Source organism: Lissotriton helveticus, chromosome 9, assembly GCF_964261635.1.
Source record: "Lissotriton helveticus chromosome 9, aLisHel1.1, whole genome shotgun sequence".
Lineage (NCBI taxonomy): Eukaryota > Metazoa > Chordata > Amphibia > Caudata > Salamandridae > Lissotriton > Lissotriton helveticus.
Genome location: NC_136070.1, coordinates 1,082,164,162 through 1,082,188,488, shown reverse-complemented (window position 1 = coordinate 1,082,188,488; position 24,327 = coordinate 1,082,164,162). Strand labels below are relative to the sequence as shown.

At 42.9% G+C, this 24,327-nt stretch overlaps 1 protein-coding gene across 1 annotated transcript in view; it reads right to left on the bottom strand.

The window, feature by feature from the left end:
- The window catches only part of TAFA4 (TAFA chemokine like family member 4), a 415,549-nt gene extending 392,127 nt beyond the window's left edge, over nucleotides 1-23,422 (bottom strand). Inside the window, exons 1-2 of the mRNA XM_078662378.1 lie at nucleotides 23,287-23,422; nucleotides 15,294-15,409 (exon numbers count right to left, since the gene is read on the bottom strand). Coding sequence (XP_078518504.1) covers nucleotides 15,294-15,409; nucleotides 23,287-23,366 — 196 coding nt within the window. The 5' untranslated portion in view covers nucleotides 23,367-23,422. The remainder of the gene's footprint in view (nucleotides 1-15,293; nucleotides 15,410-23,286) is intronic.
- Between the last annotated feature and the right edge of the window lie 905 nt (nucleotides 23,423-24,327).

Below are 24,327 nucleotides of genomic sequence, written 5' to 3'. Positions count from 1 at the left end.
ATAGATGATCTCCATCTGCAAATCTAAAACACAAGTGTGTTAACCCAAGCCCCCTTCTGGAAACAGAACAACAAATACAAATAGGCAGACCAAGGATATGGTTTAAAAATGGATCTTGAATTTGCCTCAGGTCATCCCTTAAGAGCCTCCTAAAGTCCAGCCAGAGCAAATAATTTTAATGAGGGAGTGGTGATCATTTTTCAGCTCCTACTTTGTTGGCAGAAGTAACCTAGCAAGATGCTCACTACTCTTTTTGAACTCTGCATCTCTGGTTTCTTCACATTTGAGACTCTTGAAACAGTACCTGCTTGCCTTTCATTTAACCTTTGGAAGTTGGCATCCAAGGGGCACCTGTGCAAACCCATTATTAGCCTGCTTCTCCCTAGGGGCAATGGGAGACCAAGGACAGTAATGTAATGTGATGTATTCCTATAGGTACTGTATCGATTCCCCTATTCCTGACCCTGGTTTGGTTAATAATTAACTAGCAGCCATCTAACGGTGCAAAAACCGTTATCTGATTAAGCCACACCACGACACAAAAGCGCGTTATCTGATTAGGTCATAACGCATGCCATCTAATTAGACAAGCGATATTCCTCCAGCCCCTGATAAGGCATACGGAGTTCTCAAAACAAATCAAACCTACAGCGACCTGGGAAATTCCCATAACCATTGTTTTGATTTCACCGAGAACTTCAGCAAAAGAATGTGCGAACGAGCCCGTTCATATGACATCCTTATTGACGTATATATGTCCATCCTTACGTCAATCTCGGCACCTTTCAGGTATAAATATTACCGACATTGCCTTAAGCAAACACATGCGGTGGTGACGAGATCGGAGCAGCGAGACGTGCCGAGGAGCCCAGCAGAGAGCGAAGCCCACAGGCGCTGCCCCGCCTTCCTGACGCGCTGAGAACGAGACGCTGCCTTTCTCCTGCTGAGAAATCCAGCTCCGGCGCTTCCAAGCAGCCCTCGCAGGCAGCTGGAATATCAAGACCTGGGATAAGAGATACCAGCCCTCCATCATTCTAGATCTCAGGTACAGAACTGAATAACCCCTTGCAGAGAATTCTCGATCCAGTCCCTTGACAAACAAACTTAACTTAAACTGCTACTTATCTACTCCCGCCCACGTATTAGGCTTAGGTCAGGGACACTGGGGTAGGCGTGATTAGAAGCACCAGTTGAGTATGATTAGTCAAATGTATATATGTATGTATCTATTTTATCCATTTTAAAGTATCATATGGCTCAGAAACCATATCAATGCTTTTACAGTATTATTTTATAATTCTGTCTTTACTGTATGCACTTTACTTAACTACAAGTATTGCAATAATAGCGATTCATTTCTCTTGTATGAGAAAGGAGACTGATCAATAAATAACATCTTTTATTGAACACGCCCATCTCTTCCTTTTCTCTACAATCTGGTGAAACTAAGAATGCACTGAACTGACTGAGTAAAATAAGTTGTCTTTTGTTTTCACACGACTCTAGAGATACACTCTTGATTAGGGGAGAGCAAAGTTGTCATGTTCTATGGTTGTCAGAAACTAAATCCCTTCTTGTCTATCCAGGGAGGTTAAAATCCTCCTTGCCTATTCGAGAAAGTTTCTAGTGAACTCTGAGCTAGCTGGCAAACACAAAACTTTAAGTCTAATATCGTCGGTAGAAGACCTAGTTAACCTCTGCCCTAGGTCTATACTATTGAAGATATTATTCCAATGCGCAGAGCCTATTGGGATAATAGGAACTACACTACATGGCGCCCAACGTTTGGATAGGCGATAAAACTAACGCAAGACATTAGAGTAACTCAGTCGTGCTTTTTCACACAGACCCCTTTCTTCCCATAATACTCCAAAGACGTCTGGAGTGGGTGAAAGGTCATATCCGCCAAACCTCGCAGGAGGAGACTCCTATGTATGGTTCTTGGTTTATTCAACGTTGAAGGATACACTGTTCCAAAATATTGTGCATCTAATCTTTGTTTCCATAGAAACCTGATCTGCAAATAAACAAAATAACCTTCTTGACAGTAGAATGTCAGAAACTGAAGAAGAAAGGGAGACAGTGAGACTAGCAGCTGAACTCCTAGTAGCAGACAATACTCTGCTGGAAAATGACCCAGATGCAATACTCATCCCGGTCAACATAAGGAAATCTATAACCCTAAAACGTATAGAAAATGGACTGACACCAAGAGGTGGTACAGTCATATTCGTAATTGAGGCACACGAATATCGGCAGACAGAGGTATTCTATTCATGGATAAATTTTCCAGCAGCAAACGCTGTAACAAAGGACTTCCACTATTACAAAATAGAGGAACCTCCTAGTGAGTACTCTCCTTTCGAGGAAGTGGAAATACCACTCAAATTCCAAGAGCACCTGCTCTTGTTTCATGGTGCCCTAAAACATAATAATCACATCACCAGGCTCGGTCCACTAGGTAGACCAGGAGCAACGTGGCCGGTCCTAGCCGGATATACACCACATCCAGACATTGAAGAAATGCCTGCACCAGAGCTTTTAGCACAGCTAAAACAATTAATAAAAATACATAGACAATTAGTCCAATATGTAATGCGGACTTCAACAGTCCAACCAGCTATTAAAATTCCACAGCTGATCCCTCACCAGGGGAACACAAATAAAATTACACCTCAGAACATACAGTCCTGTCTAGGTAAAGTACCCGCAAAACGGGAACAAATTCCTTTCTGGCTAGCACAAAAAATCACTCAAATAGAGGCGGTGTTTCCAGATACCACCCCTGTTGAGAAACATAGGATTCTGACTATCTGTCTCCCAATGGGAATCGCACCACATGTGGAGGACTGTGTCACTTGGGGAACAGTCTTTGCTTCCATTTACACAAAAACACATGGTGTACCATCCATGTCAGTAATACCAGATGTGCTAAAACAGATTCAAGATGAATACGGTCCAGAACCCGCCTTAACTCTCGGTATGAAACTACTGAAAGATTTCAAGCAGGTCTCTGCAATATTATTAGCCAACATAAAGGGAGAAGCAGCAAATGTGGCGATTCGCCAGAGGTTAAAAGAGACAAATATAGCAGACCAACCATCTGAAATTGCCAGAATCATAGAAAAATCCTATAAAGAACTAGGAAGAGATAGTTTGGGTGGAATACCAGTGAAACCCCAACTAGTTGAAAGTCCTGAAAAGGTATTTATAAAAAATAATTTAAACAATCAAAAAAAGAGCTGGGATGGAAATAAACAATCCAATCCTAAAGAAAAAAGATTCCAGTCCAGAGGAAGGTCTCCTCGGCGGAGAGAAAGATCTCCTGATCAAGGATGCAAGTCTCCCCAAAGGGAGCCCTCTGTAAAAAAATACAACCTTAGAAATTGGGAAAATATAAAAAAACCTGATAGATATCAAGATATTGATACACGTCCCTCTCAATCTTTTCAGACTTCCTCGCAGAAATCGGAAAGAAGAGGATGATCAGAACACAGGGAAGAGCACGTCAAGTCCAAAGACAAAGAACCTGCTCATCTGAATAAAAAATTACAATTTCCAAAAAAGAAGGTAGCCAGTATTAAAGTAATCAACAATGCCGAGAATACTGAGGACACAGCTGAAAAACGGAGAATGGGCTCAGACAATGCTAGACAGCGCAGCAGAAGTGAGCATAGCTCGCAAAGTCCTTATGAATCATCTGGAGACAATGGACACGAATGAATACATTCAGGTGGAAACTGCAGATACCAGAGTTAGCAAACCTCATAAAATATATGAAATAACATTGCGTATAGAGGGGGATAAGACTAGAAAAATAAGGGGTCTATTTTGGGATAATCTCTCCAAGGGCTATGACATCCTTCTAGCTGAACGAGACTGGCCTCCAGAGTTTGTCAGGGAGTGCCCACATGGCGAAGAAATAATTATGCCTGCCTTCTCAAACCATATTCCAATTCATAAAAAATATACACTTGCAAGAAAGTGGGCAGTAGCTCAAGCCCCTGCCTTATATAAAAATCATGTGGGATGGGATGAGGACTCTCCTCCTCACAAAATCCAGTTAAAATCACAACCTACTGCACAGAGGCAGTACCCGATTAAGCAAGAAGCTAAAAAACAGGTAAAAGAGATCCTAGATCAACTTGAATACCAGGGGGTGATTGAAACTTGCACCTCACAAATGAACAACCCTTTGTTTCCTGTCTCCAAACCAGACAATTCATTTCGTCTAGTTTTGGACTACAGACACCTTAACTCATGTTGCAAAACATTTGCAGTACAAAACTCGCATAGTGCTGCACTAATGAATAACATAGTGAGCAAAAAATACAAAACCACATTAGACATTTCTAATGGATTCTTTTGTCAAAATATAGCACCAGAGAGCAGATATTTGACGGCGTTCTCAATAAATGGCACGCAAAAAAAATTCTGTCGTTTGCCCCAGGGGTTCAAGAACAGCCCAGGACTATTCTCAGCGAGAGTAACTGAATTACTACAAACATATGATGACGAGGCATTATCTTATGTCAACGACATCTATCTAACAGATGATGAAGCATCTAGAACACTGAAAAACTTACAATCAATTCTAGGCTTCCTAAATTTCGGAAGAACTTACATCATAAATTATGCAGAGAGAATTAAACCTCTCTATGATCTAATAAAACCAGATTTTAAAAGAATCAACTGGACTCAAAAACACACAGAAATTTTGAGATCTTTACAAACAGATAAGTTAGTTAAAACAAAATTACAAACACGTGACAACACACGCAACCTTGTGATTCGAGTCATCCCAGGAAGATGCGGATTCACATACCTGACCTCTAATGAGGGAGAGAAGGTACCAATAGCATACAAATCACACTTGTACACAAAAGCTGAAATGAAATTTAGCCCAACGGAAAAAATTCTGACCGCGGTACAGACTGCTGTAGCAAAGGAGCGGGCCCTAGCACAGGGTAAACGAATAATAATCGTGACACCTATACCAGCCCTAGAGGCGGTAACAAAGGCGAGCATTCCGAATGCTAAAGCACTCCATCCGAGGTGGATACAGTGGGCTAACTCTCTTGCTGCAACAGACGTGGTATACGAATTTGATCCCAATTTAAAAACACAAGAATTTCTCCAATATGAATTCGAATGTCCTCCGCCGACCGAAATTCTGCCTCTAGAACACTACGGCTGTATAATATATACAGACGGATCAGCACAACCCGCAGTGGGGGGTAAGCAAGCTTACAGTGCTGCGTGCGCTATTGTTAAAGGTCGCTGGCACGAAGGAAAATTTAAACCTGTGGTCACTAAAACGCAATCTCTAGGAGACTGTACAGCTCAAAGAGCAGAACTACTGGCATTCAAGATGGCACTTGAAAATACCGATCGAGAATTCCCCACACTTATTGTGTGCGATTCGTATTACTGCGTCCAATCTTACAATGAATACTTGCAGATCTGGGTTCAGAATGGTTTTAAAGATGCAAAAGGTGGCACAATCAAACATAAAATGCTTTGGGAACAAGTAGTTCTTTTGCAAAAGGAACTACAAAAGACTCACGTGATACATACACTGAGTCATCAACGTGATGGCGTTCACGTTGCAGTGAATTCATTGGCTGACGAAGCAGCGAAGGCAGCCGTGCAAACGGCTTCCGTAGCTGCTATCACCCGGTCAAAAACAAAAATAGACAGCGAAATATTACAGGCTGTCAGTGCTACAGTAAAAGATGCGATAGAAACACTCCCGAAAGGCTTTCCAGTAAAGTACTCATACATAACTGATGCAAATAATGTTCCGTTTGCTCGAATCCCTGGAGTGGAGGATAGGGCAATTCCAAACATGGAACATAGGTTAGGACTCATCATAGCGGCACACGAAGGGCTTGCTTCTGTACATGCTGGCGTTTCAGCCACAGTATCATTATTAAAACAGAGATACTGGTGGCCATAAATGAGAGGACAAACAAGGAACTATGTTCTAGAATGTGAAACATGTCAAAGAATGAAAGTATCAACAGTGAAACGACCAGCACAGACGCACCTTCAAATCTCAGACAAACCATTAGCCTGTGTTTACCTAGACCACTGTGGTCCCTTACAAAGGGATGGTAACTATAAATATATCATGGTCGCAGTGGATTCATGCACGAGATTCATATGGTTGTGGCCCCAGCGATCGGCTGACGCCAGAACTGTTATAAAAGATTTGCGAGTCTTTATCGGCACATACGCAATTGGCATGCTACATTCTGATCAGGGTCCTGCATTTAGCTCTCGAACTTATAAGGAGGCCATGACCAGCATGGGCATTGCATTGCGGTATTCTTGTCCATTTCATCCTGAGAGTAACGGAATCGTAGAAAGAAAAAACCGTGACATAAAGCAATCTATAACAGCAAAGGTATTAGGTTCGGGAGCTGGGTGGGTCGAACATTTAATAAGTGTCCAACGTAGTCTAAATAACCTGCCAAGGAATTCTCTGAAAGGGTTCAGTCCGTACGAACTATTGTTCGGGACTAGAATGATGATCCAAGATCTTGATAGTCAGACTTCAGTGGTTAAAGACAAAAGCTTTGATATCAAAGATCGTTTGGCTATTTTACAGGACTTAAATGAAACAAGAAAAGACCTGAGCAACATAGAGTTGAAACAACAGCCAACAACCACTGAACAGAAACCACCTGTCCCAGCAAGGCCTGTCTGGATTCCAAAAGTCGGGGATCTAGTCAGAGAGAAGATCGCGGTAAAGAAGGAATTTGGGCCTTCTTACAGAAAAGCAGTTCCTGTCTTGTCTGTCAACGGGACAAGATCAGTAGTACTACCGCCCCTTGCTGGTAAAAAGGAGAACCGAGTTGTATCCATCGACCTGGTTAAACCACAATCATGTGGCCGATAACAAACAGTAGGCAAGTGGACTCCCAAGAAGTAGCAGAACACCAATGTTTGCTACGAATACAGAGGCTCAAACTGGAAGACTGATCACATTTGGAAAATCTACAGTGAATCAACAAGGACTATGCAACAAAGCAATGGAACTTGAACCTCTTAAAACCCAAATTAAAACTTTTCATCAAGAAACAACAACCTATGATGATGTAACTGCAGACTTTGCTAATGAAACAAAGCAAAATCCAAAAACAATTGGAACAATTGACAGAACAGCATCCGGCTACTTCATCAACTTCGATGATTCATCTGAAGACCTGAGTGAAGCAAAGAAACAGCCATCAACAAAAACTTTTAAAGACAAAGCTAAGGAACTTTTTCAACAGCTGAAAGAAACCTATCTGATTTCTCCATGGATTGAATTTTGGGTGGCCTTCGGTGCATTTATCCTCATTCTTTGGCTCATCATGGTACTATGCTTGGGACATTTCATTGAAGGAAAATATGCTAAAATGGACACAGCAAGCCAGAAAATCAACTTGGTCCTTAAACCACACACATCTTCACACATCGAGAAAAGAGAACTTTCTTCAGTGAACTTCACAGCCAATCCTATACCAGGCGGTGTAGCATGGGACAAAACTGATTATGAAATCTATGGTCCGGTTGAAATCCTGAAGTATCCACACCAATTCAAGATCTCATTGAGTGACTTTGTAAAACCGAGCTCATTTGCTGATGATTGGGACTTTGAAAGTATTAATGATATGATGTCTGATCTTGTGATGTCTGCTAAATTTACAGAACATGATTATTTGCAGGGTTCGTCTAATTATGATCAGATGTTCTGCTACAACCACTATGGTAACCATTATCTACATAAATCTGCACAACCTAGAAATGTTTTAAATTATAACCAATGGGAACATTGTGCTACTCCTCCAAAAGACAGCTCAAAAACATTTTATGATAAATATTCATACTTTTCAGGGTTTAACACAAGTAATGCAGAAACATTTTATTTCAAATTGTCAAATAAGACAGGTATGAAGACCATGCTTACAAACACAAAATTGATATATTCCGATTCATTCTTTGAACAAATGAATACATTTGGGTTTGATTTCTGGAACAATAATATTGAAGCAAAAACTGTTGGGGTACAAGAGATTGGCAAGTACAAGGTATAGAATCATTGTTTAGAGCCTGCATGATCCCAGAACAAATTATATTCTTGAATGACACTATTCAACAAATTACCTGTCTTGGCTTAGCCAAAATCAAAGATTTGAACAAACCGTCTATTCCAAAGCCAACAATGAACAGTAATAGCTCTATAGATGTTGAGATAGACGTAAACCATATATTAAACCAAAACAGAACACATCCTGAATGGAAAAAATGGTTGATCTGGCCCACAGATACAAATAACTGTCAAGACAGATTCCTGAACAAAAAACAGGGGTTCACATTGACTAGGCCAGACCCTAGATATTCCCAAAGACAACATCCAGGGATAGTAACCACCTACAGCGTGGGCAAGCTCTGCCTTCAATGGCTACGAACGTCCACACTGGCTGAAATTAAGCAACACCTAACTTTACTTACAGAAGGTGCTGACTTGCGTGATTTCATATTGGGACCACGCAAACAGCGTCAAAAACGTTTCATAGCGGCCTCTATATATGCAGCTTATAACGAAGTTTGGAAAGTAACTCAAATTGAGACAGCAGAAAAAATACGGGAAATTGACCGTATTAATTTGGAAAAATCACTTTCTGTGGTGGACAATGGGTTAATGACTCTGTCCTCCAGAATATATTCTCTGGACAGCATTGTGTCTTCAGCAATCGATATAATATCGCGAGACTTACTGATGTTACAACACGGTCAGTCCCAATTGCGTTCTATTGTACAGCTTGGCTGGACGTTACAAAATCTGCGTTCTGGCTATGTGCCTTGGCGTTTAATCAACACAACGTCATTATTTAATATCTTTAACCTTACTGATAAACAAATCAGTTTGGCACAGAAGGGTGCTGACTATACAATTCTGAGCATTGAAAAACTTGAGAGATTACCATTGACAATGTCAGAACGACCTGTCATTGAATGGATAATACATGGAATAATAAATATTCCGATAACTACTTTCCAGTTTCAATTCTGCCAAAAATATATACAGGCAGGCCAGTATGAAAGGTTGGGTAAAGGATACATTAAGTCAATATGGAACTTGCCCTATACACACGAATGTGTCAGTAATAAAGGCCAGAAAGTGTTTCTCAGTGGCGATAATTGTGCAAGATCACTAAGCGGTACACTTCTGTGTCAGGGTATTAGTTTGCATGGAGCCTGTGAAGGGACTTCAAATAACCTTTCATGTTACCAGCTAGGCACACCTGCAACACGAATAGAACCATTCTTTAGGAGACTCTCGAACGGGAGTTACATTCTAATAGTAGATCGCAGATGTTGTAGTTTGCTGCCCGAAAAACCTTATCTCATAACCGTGACTAGGAAGGTCATGTGCTGTGAACGAGTATTGTTCCCTAACGATTCTCCAGCAAGGGAGGCAAGGTTATGGCCAGATTTGAAAATTGCTTCTATTCGAATAGATACTTTAAGCAGAATGAAGACTGTGCTCCTACAGACGCCGACCAGGCTCACGTCATCAAAAGAAACGTATGATCTCCAAGTTGCAAGGACAACAGAAGAGATTCATTCATTATTATCAACTAATTCCCCCATACATTTCGCAGAAATACTGAACGAAATCTTAAATATTTCTGATACCACTGGTGTCTCCGGTGTATTTAAAGCAGTGTTTTCGGGTGCTTTAACTCCATTCAAAGCCATCCTGGGTATTTTTCCAGACTTTGTCCATTCCATTTTTGGCGGACTTCCACTCCTTTTGGGACTAGTAGCGGGTATTCTATTTTTGATCCTGTTATTTCGCTATGGCAAACCATGTCACAGACAAAACACCTGCGACAAGGGAAGAAATGATCCTAGCCATTGGCTACCGGGACCGCATAACTAAAGTCCTTGGACTAGCACGGCTTCGGGACCTGAACATGACTTGGTCTCTTTCATTTAGACCAATGTGGCAAAGTTGTGTTATGCCTGTATTAAGGTGCTTGCTATGCGGCGAAGAATGCATGTTGGACACCTGTCTGGCACTACAATCGGATGTGCCAATGGACGCAGATACCTTGTTGGGTCCGGTAACGGCTCATGCATTGTGCTGTCCCCAGCGGCTACCAATCCTGATGACGGCATTCGTGGAGACTACACCACTACGATTGAGGGGTAGTGAAGCACAAGATGAAAGCAGCATCGATCAGGTACGACCTTCAGTCAGCTATGCTGATCAAAACATCAATGGAGGCAATCATGCTCAGGCTCATGAATGCATGGTAACAACCTTTTCCGAATTAGTGGAACTTACGCAAGAAGCTGTTGACAGTTTTTTCAACAGTCTAAATGATATGATGTTTTCACCAGAGTAGCAGGAATAACTTTGAGCAAACTAGAACTCGGAGTTCCCTACATCCTGAATTTGGCCTTCAACATTTAAAAAGCGATATGAAAAAAATGTTCTCATCAGTTTTTCAGACTGCAAGAACTTTTTTTCCCAATTCAAAAATATTTACGATTTTTGGGACACTTATCTTCTGCTTAAAGTAGACATTATTCTTAGAGAACTAAATTTCTATTTTGGGTAGTCACGAGACATTCGCTATCCTCTAGCACTATTATACATAACTTTATGATTGTGATGAAATGGTCTCGCACTTTTTTTCTGTATTAAGAGCCATTTCATGTGTGGTTTTCGCATTTATTCATGCTGAATTTAGAAATATGCGTTATATGTTTAGCATTATTAGACTGCTTGTGCATATAGTACACGTGATAGTACATGTGATTATGTTTCAACATTTTCAGGATACATATGAATGTATTTTGGGGTGGTACGGTATACACAAATGCTACTGGGTTCACTATGCCTAGATTTGTAAATATGGACATAGTCTACGTGGAGTGGGTGTGATGTATTCCTATAGGTACTGTATCGATTCCCCTATTCCTGACCCTGGTTTGGTTAATAATTAACTAGCAGCCATCTAACGGTGCAAAAACCGTTATCTGATTAAGCCACACCACGACACAGAAGCGCGTTATCTGATTAGGTCATAACGCATGCCATCTAATTAAACAAGCGATATTCCTCCAGCCCCTGATAAGGCATACGGAGTTCTCAAAACAAATCAAACCTACAGCGACCTGGGAAATTCCCATAACCATTGTTTTGATTTCACCGAGAACTTCAGCAAAAGAATGTGCGAACGAGCCCGTTCATATGACATCCTTATTGACGTATATATGTCCATCCTTACGTCAATCTCGGCACCTTTCAGGTATAAATATTACCGACATTGCCTTAAGCAAACACATGCGGTGGTGACGAGATCGGAGCAGCGAGACGTGCCGAGGAGCCCAGCAGAGAGCGAAGCCCACAGGCGCTGCCCCGCCTTCCTGACGCGCTGAGAACGAGACGCTGCCTTTCTCCTGCTGAGAAATCCAGCTCCGGCGCTTCCAAGCAGCCCTCGCAGGCAGCTGGAATATCAAGACCTGGGATAAAAGATACCAGCCCTCCATCATTCTAGATCTCAGGTACAGAACTGAATAACCCCTTGCAGAGAATTCTCGAATCAGTCCCTTGGCAAACAAACTTAACTTAAACTGCTACTTATCTACTCCCGCCCACGTATTAGGCTTAGGTCAGGTACACTGGGGTAGGCGTGATTAGAAGCACCAGTTGAGTATGATTAGTCAAATGTATATATGTATGTATCTATTTTATCCATTTTAAAGTATCATATGGCCCAGAAACCATATCAATGCTTTTACAGTATTATTTTATAATTCTGTCTTTACTGTATGCACTTTACTTAACTACAAGTATTGCAATAATAGCGATTCATTTCTCTTGTATGAGAAAGGAGACTGATCAATAAATAACATCTTTTATTGAACACGCCCGTCTCTTCCTTTTCTCTACAATCTGGTGAAACTAAGAATGCACTGAACTGACTGAGTAAAATAAGTTGTCTTTTGTTTTCACACGACTCTAGAGATACACTCTCTCCCTTCTTGTCTATCCAGGGAGGTTAAAATCCTCCTTGCCTATTCGAGAAAGTTTCTAGTGAACTCTGAGCTAGCTGGCAAACACAAAACTTTAAGTCTAATATCGTCGGTAGAAGACCTAGTTAACCTCTGCCCTAGGTCTATACTATTGAAGATATTATTCCAATGCGCAGAGCCTATTGGGATAATAGGAACTACACTACAGTAACATAGGCCCCTGCAGCCCACACGACGCAGGGGGCCGAGATGCAGGGACCCCCTCAGCACAGTACCACTGCCTGAGGCTGGAGGCCGGAGGGGGGGACATCCATGTACCTTGCAGGAGGGGCCCTCTCAAAGTTGCCATGCTGGCTACCCCCCCCCCCAATTAGCACGCTCCTTCTTTGGACTAAGCATGGAAACTAACAATTCCTAATCTCTCCATGCTACACTTCACTGTCAACAGGTGAAGTTGCTGCTGCCCTGGAGAATCACCCCAACTCTAGGCAGAAGTGCAACATGTTTTGGCAGCCTCACTGTTAAGGGCTAGTCATCACACAAGCGAAGTACAATGTATATAAGCACTGACAATTTCTCTACAACAGTGGTTGCCTCCAGTCCTGGTGCATCAACTGCAAGTTCAATAAAGTCATTTACAAGCAGCTTCTACAGATGATGCTAACTCAGTCCCAGCTAGGATTTTATGGCATATGTTGTATTCTGCTTCAGATGCTGAGCTGCAGCCACCAGAGCCATCCTCCAAAGGTCTATTGCCCAACAGATTTCGGACAGCAACGGACGCAAGCTTTTTCCGTCTTATCGGTAGCTCAACTGCTGAGGTCTGGACTTGCTCTCTGCCTAAACTGGTGACCTCCTCATATAACTCCCAAAGTCCTTCATGGTAAACAACTCTCCTTGCCTGCATTCCCCAGCCATCAAAGCCCTGTGTCACTTGCAACATGGCTGTGCCTAACAACAAGAAGAGGAGAAGTCCAACAGAAGGCTACGAGAGCCCCTTCTTTCATTTTCCCCAGCATGTCTTCTCTCAACAGGCCAGGAGAAGGTAATGGAGAGTGTGTCACCATCCTTGAAGAGATTCAACAATTGTCAGAATACACGTGGTAATTTGGTGTGCCCCAAACGTTCAGGCAAGGCCTCAGCAGCAAGGGCAGTCTTTCTCCAGTTCTTCCACACTTCTTTCCCTTCCAAATTACTGAGCTTGTACTGTGGCTTGAGTAGGAAGGAGAACTTTAAATGATTGGTAGAGCAGCCATTCTACCTAATGATGCCACAACATCTCACCACCCCTTCCTATCACCAAAGGAGGTAGTCTACTGTCTGACCCCTAAATAGTACGTTTTATATAACAGACTTCAAGATGGTAAAAAAGTTGAGACGCACCTTCTAAAAATAAGGTACCTATCTATCTGAGCTAAATTCCGCCCATCATGGGAATTACTAGCTTGTGTGTAGACCAGATTACACACTTGTTGTTCATTAAATGTATACATGAGAACGTACTGGAAAACGTACTCATAAAAGTGAACGCGTTATCAGCAACCAGTAGTCACGGTTTTCTATGTTTGAAAATATACCAAGCAAAAATGTGTTCGGATAGATACTGATATTGTGAAACGGCATGCCTATTGTCATCCTGAATGCTTTTTAAGGTACAGTATTGCATTCTGCACTTGCCCTCAGCAAAAGTTTCCAAGTTAAGATTATTTATGTCATCAGTGTCTCTACGAACTCTAATCCAACTTTCTCTATTACACAAAAACATCCTGCAACATGTAAAGATCGCAAAATGCAGTTGCAGCTGTGAATAGGTAAGCAAAATGCCACATGCTTTGATGGGGAGTTGCACAGTAACACAATGCATACCCTGCTTTCCACAGAACACCACAGAGCATCTCCGATCGGAAAATCACGGAAGAATTGACTATTATGCAGATTCTTCATTTAGTTGTCTTATGCTTGGTCTTTAAAAAAGTAATCAGGTTACTTGTGTCCCTTTCTGAATACTCTTATTAATTCTCATTCAACGCCTTTCTCAGATTGCTACATTCGTAGACACTTGTCTCCGATTTGTTCACCAACAAATGTCATATTAGACTATACCAGTCAATATGACAAGATGGAGCAAAACAGTCAACCAATGCAAAAACTAAGGCCTGTAAAATAACAGATGTCATCATCATGTACGTCTGGACCATTTTTTCCAGCAGTAAAGGACTGTATAAATAATGTGCATCACATCCCATGAGGCTCAATACATCTTCTTGATTTGATCTCTTTCAGCCATGCCACACGTCATCAGCCACGCCGGCATGCTACAGCAAAACCAAAACACTGGAGACAAAAAACATCAATGATAAATAAGCTCCCCCTACTGTAAGTGAAAAGGATATTGCAAGGGCTTTTGGAGTGCAGTATCCTTATAAAGATTTGGCGTTTGCCTCATTCCTCTATGAGGCAGTGAACACCCCAGTGACTTGCAATACCCTATAGGAAGGGACACTTCAACCCATGCATTATTTAGTCATAGATGTATATACAGGCTGCTTTATTCCAAAAGCGGCACACTGATTCCATGACACACCGAGTCTCACTCAGGCAGGTGGGATTTGGTTTTGGTCATGGGTCTGTGATTTGTTTTATGACTGCACTAAGACAGAGCTTTAATCAATCACAAAAGCATATATCACGACTGTCAAGCTCTCTTACACGAGTGACTCCCAATCACATCTTCTCAACAGAAGAATATACACTATTATGTATCTCAAAAGATCCTGCCATGCTTAATATATGTTGAATTCAGCCAAGCACTTTATGTCCAAACAAATAATTACATTTCAACTTGTCCAGAGTGAAAGGGTTAAGAAAGACTTCTTTTTCACAAAATGTATTGATAGGCAATGTTAATTCAGTTGATTGTACCTACCACAGGCTTCTTTTGATTACAATAGCAGGTGTGCTGTATTTAATAAATTTGATTTACAGAAGAGGAAGAAGAAAAGAAAGTGAGAGCCCAGCAATATTAAAACTGTTATGTGCCTCAGAAGGGAAGTCTTTGCTAATTGCTTAAGGTTTACCCACCTTTAATCTTGATAATTTCTTCTATTTCGGCGTGTTCTGTACCCTTTTACAGTGATTATAACACACTGTCAACAGCTTCATCAATTATCAGGGGCTAAAAACTGGACTCCAACGTTCTGTGAGTGTTATTAATTGGTCTCAGTGGTGTGTAATGACTTTAAAGCTCCTACCTGCATGTCCCCGGGGATGGTGGCTCGAGGCGGACAACAATTTACAGCACACCATTAACACATAGACCAGAAAAAGCCAGTGAGATAGGTCCATTGATCTGGCACAGAATCTCATCCTGCGGGCAGAAAAGAAGGCGCTTCAGTGAAAGAGCAGTATGACCAGGGAATAATACAGAAATGATTCTGTGAAGAAGAAAGAAACTTCACTGCAGCTTAAGTGGTTGACTGCAATGGAAAATTGACAAAATCAGATTTAGGCTCAGAATTGCTAATGGACATCACAGCTACAGGGAACAGTACCACAGCATATGTGTTGTACGTTTCGAAGGCGAACAGCTTACACTTTTCGTAATTTTGGAAAATAAAATGTCTCGAGGCAGTTATTGAAGGTATATTATTGTGCATGATTTTTTTTTCTTTCTGGCTTGAAGCCATACATGCCACGGCATAAGTAAGTTTATAGGCCCAAGTGAAATTACACCAGCGTAATTTGTGTAATTTTGGGAATATTGCATTATGCAAAATTTCTGAAATTATGCCATTATGCCATGTTGTGTAATGATGCCATATTTGCAGTGAAATTATAGCACAGGAACAACATGAATGACCAGCACGTGAGCTGCTGTTGTTCCCGGCACGTGTGTGTTTTTGGTGCGTTACTTTAGCGCAAAATGTGTCCTTGAGCCCAAATTGGATGCAATAACGCATTTTTGGGCTAGAATATTGTGCAAAATGCTGAAATTACATTTCCCATAATTTGTGTAATTTTCCAGAATTTTTAGGTAATGACACAAATGTCACACTCCCCTTTCAAAGATGGGAAAACATAACACAACTACAGATTTTTTGTGCCAATAAGACAAGTTTCTGCATATAGTTTTGTATAATTATCTCAATATGAACCTTGTCGTACATATGTGAAATGTGTGCCTGAAATGAGCTTTCCTTAATGTTCACTAGGTCCATAAGTTCTTATTTTCATCATCATCATTATAAAATCTTTATTCGATTAACAAAAAACAACCATAAAAGAAACACAATAAATATAATAGAAAATCATCTCAGTTTTGCACTTACACATAAAATACATATCATATAAAAACCCAAGATAGTAAAATACAGAGCAGGGAAAGCAGTCCGGTCTAGATCTCCTGGACGTCAATACAGCTCGTAAAAAAACACAGTAAACAATACGAGTTCATTAGGAAGCATCTGCAAATAAACAAGGGCAGGATGTACTTGAGAAAAGTTCAGGGATTTCAACAGGGGTGCTAAAAATTGCTTCCTGGGCCTACTAAAATAGTCACAGAACATTGCAAAATGTAGGGTGTCCTTCGGAGACCTATTGGCACAGAAGAAGGGCACACTGCTCTCAGAATGGGCCCAGCCACTTGAAGAGGCCAAAATATGGTGTAACAGATTAAACCTAAGCCTGGACAATAAAAATCTATCTCGCTGGTGACGCATATGCACTAAATATGGCTCCATACCCTGGACAGTCTTTAGAAGCATGTTACCCCGCACCAAGGGTTTTTGCAGCTCAAGATGTTTTCTTGCTAACTGACCCTGCTCGAGGAACCATCTTTTGTTACAATTCAGTTCTCGGGAGGACAAAAAATGGGAAGCAGTAAAATATTCGGTCTCCTAAGAAAGGCAAGAGCTGCCTATACGTACAGTAACCAGGGGATTCAATGCACCAGGTTGAGGCCGAGCAATCCGAGAGAATCAGTTGATTGAGCTTCAGATCCTCCTTGGACCAGATCTTAACCCAGCACAGTAGTGGACTAAGAGCCACTGTGTCTTCTTTATAACTAAACCCGAGCTCTGCATTCACTGAAAATGTAGGGGTGCTTTGCAGAACCTGCACTAAACGTCTTAAAAACAGTATTTCTGCTACTTGGAGTTTTCAAGTCTTTACAAACCCCCAGACCTTGCTTACATACCGTAAGTGGGACAAGCATTTTGCCCGATACATTTTTAGGAGGACACTTGGAGACTAAACGCCAAGCCTTTGTGCAAAGCTAAAAAACTGCCCTAGTAGATTTAAGGAACTCGGATCTCTTTCCCTCTATAAGGGGATCCCAATTATTCTTCATGTCAAATAGGACCCCTGGATAGGGGAAGGGTGAGACTTTGACCTGGGTGTAATTGGCCACTTAAAAGTCTTGGAACTAATAGATCGCCAGCTAACAACAATAACATAGGACTTTGAAAAGTTAACAGATAAGCCCAAGCTCCCCATATAAGAGACAACTTGTCCAGAAGTAGGACCAGACCCCTTGGCGTACGAAATGAAAAATTGAAATGAAAAATTGCACTTGTATAGCGCGTAACTACCCGGAGGCCTCGCAGCGCTTGTGACTGATTGCTTAACGCGAGCTCAGGGTAGTTCAGCAGGTTTTGGCGAACAAGTGCGTTTTCAAAGCTTTCCTAAAGGACATATGATTGCTGGTTCCTTGGATAGAGAGAGGGAGGGAATTCCAGAGTCTGGCCGCAGAATGGGAGAAAGAGCGGCCGCCCCAACGAGCTCTGTTGACTTTGATGGAGGTTGCCAACTGGAGAGTACCAGAGCGAAGGGAGCGGGATGGAACATAGGGCGTGACTATGGAATGAAGAATTGCTGGGCCTGCTCGATGAAAGGACTTGTGCAGGATGCACATGGCCTTGAATTGCACTCTTGACGCCATTGGGAGCCAGTGGAGTTCCTTTAGGGCCTTCTTCGCTGACTGCCAGCGGGGCAGGTTGTAAAGTAGGCGGCCAGCGCTATTTTGTGTAACTTGAAGCTTCTGTATAACGGAAGCCGGGGCTCCCAAATAAAGAGCGTTCCCATAATCCAGGCGGGAAAGTATCAGGGCCTGGACCATGACCCTCCTCGCCTGGAATGGAAGCAGAGGAAGCACCTTGCGGAGCATCCTCATTAGCCCGAAGCAAGTGGCGGCAGTCTTGGTGGCTTGGACCGAGAAATCGAGTGCTTTGTCTAGCCAAATCCCAAGGCTCTTTATCTGGGACTTGGGGTCAGGGGGCAGGCCCAGACATGGTGGCCAGATGGATGCAAGGGCAGACGGGGGAGGATTACCCAATAGGATGATGTCGGTCTTCTCCCCGTTGAGCTTCAAACAGGAAGATTGCATCCACCTGGCAACAGCCTCTAGACAGGGACCTAGGGTGTTGGACGATCCCTCAGAGTGGTCTAGAGAGACCACCAGTTGGGTATCGTCCGCGTAGGTGACAATACGCACACCAAAGGGATGGACTATCCTGTCTAGGGGTTCCATGTAGGCATTAAAAAGGGTAGGGCTTAGGGAGCTGCCCTGGGGGACCCCGCACCTAAGTGGGTGTTTGGGAGAAGCCACCTCCCCCTCAAAGACCTGAAAGAATCGTTCGTCCAGGAAGGATGTCAGCCATTCCAGGGCCGCGCCCGACACGCCCATGCACGACAATCGTTGTAATAGCGTAGCATGGTTAACCGTGTCGAACGCGGCGCTGAGATCCAATAAGATGATGGCGACTTTTCCTCCCCGGTCCAACACCGCTCTTGCTTCTTCCGTTACCGCTAGGAGGGCGGTTTCGGTTCCGTGCTGAGGACGAAATCCTGTCTGGGAGGCACGCAATAGACTATTGGATTCCAAATAGTCCGTTAAGGTGTTATTAACGTGCCTCTCCAGCAGTTTGCTCAGCCACGGAAGTAAGGAGATGGGACGGTAGTTAGCCAAGTTACTCTGGTCCAGGGTGGGCTTTTTCAGCAAGGCCTTCACCATAGCACACTTCCATGAAGGTGGGACAGATTTAGAGGTGATGGATGTGTTGAGGACATCTAAGATGACCGGACGAATAATGTCCAAGACCTTGATAAGGGTCTGAGGGGGTGCTGGGTCGTTGGGCGACCCAGAGGTGATCTTAGGAATTAGTCTGTCTAGTCCACAAGCGTCAAGAGGTGGAATTATGTCAAGCCTACAAGGGACAACGGGGTCAGGGATTATGGGCGAGATGGGTCCCATATCGTCCTTAGGATTGCTGAATGAGGAGTATATGGTCTGGATTTTTTGGGAGAAGAAAACGGCCAAATCATTACAGCGGTTTTGAGCGCCTTCAGCAGAGGGACGCTCAACAGGAGATGAGATGAGGGACTTTGCTATCTTAAAAATTTCCTTGGGGGCATTAGCAGCTGCGTTAATTTTCCCTTCATAAAAAAGAACTTGTGCCGCCTTGATCTCTATTTTATACAGCTTTATAGCAACCCTGTATTCAGTCTTTCTGATTTGGGAGTGGTCCTGCCTCCAGGCTCTCTCAAGTTTACGACACTCTAGTTTCATAAATCTTAGGGCAGGTGTATACCATGGGGCAACTTTGGGTCTTCTTATAGATTTACGGGAGTGTTTTGGAAGAACCTGGTCGAGGGTGCTAGAGATCCAATTATCAAAATTGTTAGTGGCCGTAAAGGAATTGGTTGCCTTCCTAGGTGGGTCTCGGGCAAGAGCAACTACCCAGTCGTGAAAGGGGAGTGAGGGCCATTTCCTACCTAGGTGCTTAGCAAAATTTTGAGAGGGAGAGGGGGAGTTTGTGAGCCAGGTGAAAGGAATTAAAAAATGGTCGTTCCAGGGTAATGGGATAGGAGTCTCCACGATGAGATTGTCTATATTGCTGTAAATGTGGTCAAGAAGATGACCCCTATTATGGGTTGCCTGGTAGCCCCTTTGGCAAAGGTCAATGGCTTGCAAGTTGGAACGAAGGTTATTGGCTGACGTGTCGTGGGGGTCATCAAGATGCAGGTTGAGTACTGCATCATCGGCATATAACAATACAGGGAGGGCCTGAGAAGATAGAAGGGCAAGCTCAAGCCCATTCACATGAACAAGAATGGCATGAGGTGACACCCCTGACGTACACCTCTTCCTGTAGAAAATTACCATTTGCGAGCTTTGCCCTTTGAGAAATTCACTGAGGCAGTAGTATCAGCATTTAGATTAGCTAAGAGGGCCACAATGTTCAGATCCACTCTCATCCGTAAGAGCAGGGCCCAAAGTTTAATATAGTTGACCCTGTCAAACGCAGATGTAAGACCATGAAGGCTAAGTGAGGGAGTCAGAATGGGCAACCGTGTATTTGTTTATAATAAAGTGGAGGTTCAAACAATGGTCAAAATTAGACCTACCGGGCCTCAAGTCATATTGAACGTTGCTCAAAATGTTGTTCTCGTCAGATCATTCCAAAAGCCTATTGAGGACAACCCTCTCAATAACTTTCACTACTGTGTCTTTTAATGATATGGGACAACGTTTTCGATCTTTCTGGTCCCCTTTCTTAAATATAGGAACAAACTCTAGCGTGGACCATGAGGGAAGCGTCTCCTCCCATGTGGCCAGGTTTAAAACCTGAGTCAGAAGGGGCCCCCAGATCGCCACGTCCAACCAGAATAAGTCGAGGGGAATTCCACCAAGGCCCGGGGGTTTATTACTGGATAAAGCCAAGATGCTCTGGGTCACCTCCTCCAGGGCAAAAACCACAGGGGAGCACCCATTCACCAATACTATACTGTCCTCGCCCTCCCCACCCACCCTCTGATAAAAATTACCCTCTAAGTGGTCAACCTTTTGTTGTTTGGATATATGCTGGCATCTCTACAGAGCAGGGCCTGTTTACAAGCTTCCAAAAAAAGGAACTATACCCTCACTCACTGGCCTGACATAAATCCTCCCAAGCCATCTCACACAGAGTAGAATTGTGGTTAGCAAGGGCCTGCTTGTAAGCCAGCCTACAACTGGCAACAAGGTTCCAATCCCTATAGGCTTGTTTGAGTACCGCCTTCAAGTGCCGAAGACAACTCGCACAATCCCTATCAAAATATTTTGGATCCCGGAAGCCCTTATAAGGGGTCGATGTTAACAGTACGCTGAGTACTACATGGGCCCCACCAAGGCCTGCAAGATATCACGCCAAGCCACGTCTAAATCCAAGAAGGTAGCAAACTCCTGGGCACACTTAGTAAAGAGGGAGGCCTTTAGGAGTGTGGAGTCCACCTCCACCCATTTGAGTCTTCTACCCTGGTCCACAAGGTGATTCCCCTGTCAGACACCCCCTGCTGCCCACTAGGGACGGTAAGAACATTGCGAGCTAGGGACAGGGGACTATGACCACTACAACGGGCTAACGATGATATCGAATTTGGATATGAACAGGAACAGAGGAGCAGACACAAAGATAAAATCAATGATCGGCGTGCAGCCCCTCCCTTTGAAAGTGGGATGAATGCAGGGGTTAGGTGAGTTTCTAAGTTTGTCCAGGGCAAAAACAAGATTCTGGGAGGCAAAAAAGGGCGCAAAACAGGCCTACCTCACCTGGTCCTGCCACGATGTAGACTGGGTCCTGTAGTCACCCCGGGCCAGGCCTTCAATGACTTTCTTATTGTAGTGAAGTCGTTCTCTGGCTCAGACAGCTAACACAATAGGTCTAACGAATGGACTATGAGACTAAGTACCCTGGTGGAGCATGGAAATCCTTGTGATTGTCGTTAAATTGTTTTAGTTCCCTGTTTTTTTCCTGCATGAAGTTTGCACCCCAAAATAAGACATTTTAATAAGCTACGGGTAGCAACTGTGTCCTTAATCCAGCACTTGGCATGGCCAGACTAGGACCCAAAATCAACCCCAGCAAAATGCTGATACCATCTGTGTTTGTGTTTCTTTTCTACTAATTCTCTAGCTGTCTCCATTTCTCTCTCCTTCTCCCCTCTATTGTGCTGTTGTAATACACCCTGGGAGATGGAGGGAGTGCTAGCAGCTGCTGTGGACCTTCAAAAGTCGGCCTCAAATAGTCACGCCCGGCAGGGAAATGCGCAATAAGGTAAATGGACAGCCTGGCTCTGGCACTTGGACAAGGACAGGAAAATCACTTCATCCACATTTACCGAATAACTTTGACTTTCACACAACAGTAGTCACTCCATGTGTCTTTTATTTGCCACAGTGACAAACTCTGGGCGACTGAAATTTGTGGCCGTGTGAGTTTCAAAGGTACAGATCACAACTTCTGTGAGTGAAGCCACAGTGAAGCACAATTGTTCCTTCAGCAATAGAGCAACATTTTCAATTAGAAATAAACTACTTTGGTCAGAAAAGTTGCCAAAGGCAACCACATTTGTTTTCTTACTCAGAAAAAGCATCACAAAGGTGCCAACATATCGTTCTGATCCTTGGTGATAGTATAGTGCCAATTGTATTGTCTTAGGCCGAGTGTCTCAGAGGTGTGGATGCTACAACTCACATTAAAAAACATCCAACACCATGATAAATAGAGCCTATACCGAGTTTCTGAGAACTATAATTTGGATTTTAGTACTTTACGCACCAAAATCCGCTGTTCCGGTAAATATAGTACGATTTACCCCTGTTGAATCCTGTTGAATTCGAGCAGGTTCGACCTGCAAAAATTTCATGAAGGGTGATATTTTTATGGCACCCACTAATTGTAGAGTGTGGTATATACCAGTCAACTCAGAATGCCAACCCCTGTGTAAACAGGGGTTTGCGCAGAGGTGGCAAACACCAACCAACTTGGAATGAGGACCTAAGTTAAACAAGCACAAATAACACGGTTGCATTGATCTGGAAAACAGTGTGCCAGTGGAACAAACAAAGAGATTTTTGTGATCCTACTGTAGGAACGTAAGGGATGCATATAGATATGCTTGTCATACACTCGAGTTGCAAATCCATTCTGTTGGTTTTAACCCTTAAATATACTGGGTTGCTTCAAATGCACAGACCTATATTCAGCTCTTGGACCAAATAGTTAATAATACAAGGACGCGGGAGAAATCTAATGTTTGCTTACAGGTAGTAACATGCTTGACATGCCAAAATGAAAACTGAAAACAAAACTTTGGGCCTTGAATGCAAAACGCGGTCGTTTTATCTGCCAAATGAAAATGAACATTGTGCCTTCACAGAATTAAAATTCCTCCTCGCCCACGCCAATGATAAAAGAGATGTCTCACCTTGGGGACTTGGGAAGAATGCTTCTCCAGTCAAACACAATTATTGCAGTATGTGCCTCACAGTTACTCCAAATTCCCATTTGCAATCACAAACAACCATTTCTGCATTTCAGAAAATATCTCCCCCATCAGAGCCCTGCAAAGAAAAACAAAAGAGACAGCAATTAGAGTTTTAAATATTGATGTGCAATAGATTTTATATTTCCAGCGCTCTGTTTTGCAGTGCTGTCTATTGCCTTATACTAAGCAAGGTAAACTATGAAAAAACAAATATAAGAAGAGACACCCATTGAAGTCACAGACTTCTGGGTTTTAATGCTACCATTTGCTATCGTTTGCTGTTCATAAATATAAACAACATTATTTTCCACACCAACATTGAAAATCATGGAATTAAAATGAAGTGTTTCTTGTTACTTGATTTAAACCAGTGTTAGGCAAAAACTCAATCCCGAATCTTTAAGAGAGAGGCCATATGAGATTAGACAGAAAAACATGGTTTTCTTCAAAAATCATAGATGTGATCCTTTTTAACATGAAGGCTCAGGGCCTCATTACGATGCCGGTCGGACCAGCTGTCCGGCCCCCTTCTTCGCGGGCCCTTTCTGACAGCCAGGGCTCGGAAGTTTCCCCCCACCGTATTACGATCTAACAGCTGCTACCATGGTGGTCTCATCTACAGCGGAGCACATATCCCCAAATATGTTACAGCAAATGCATAAAAAATCACAGAAAACGTGAATTGCACACACATGCATGACATATGTGGGGATGTGCCTTGTGCACCACGTACATTTCTGGAGTGTGGCGGTATTTGCAGTCCAGTCAATGGGGATACATACCACAGAGGGGCTTACCTGGATTCCGATGCCCACAGGATCTGAGTCATCGGGGTTCTGCTGCCCAGGTGTTAGGGGAACCTGGAGGAAGGGAATCACGATAGAGACTGCTGTGGAAAAGTGGATTTGGGTGACTATGCATCCCAAATCCTTAGTTTCTGATGACTGGAGGCAGCCGGTCAGACTGCCACGGTCGGGTCAT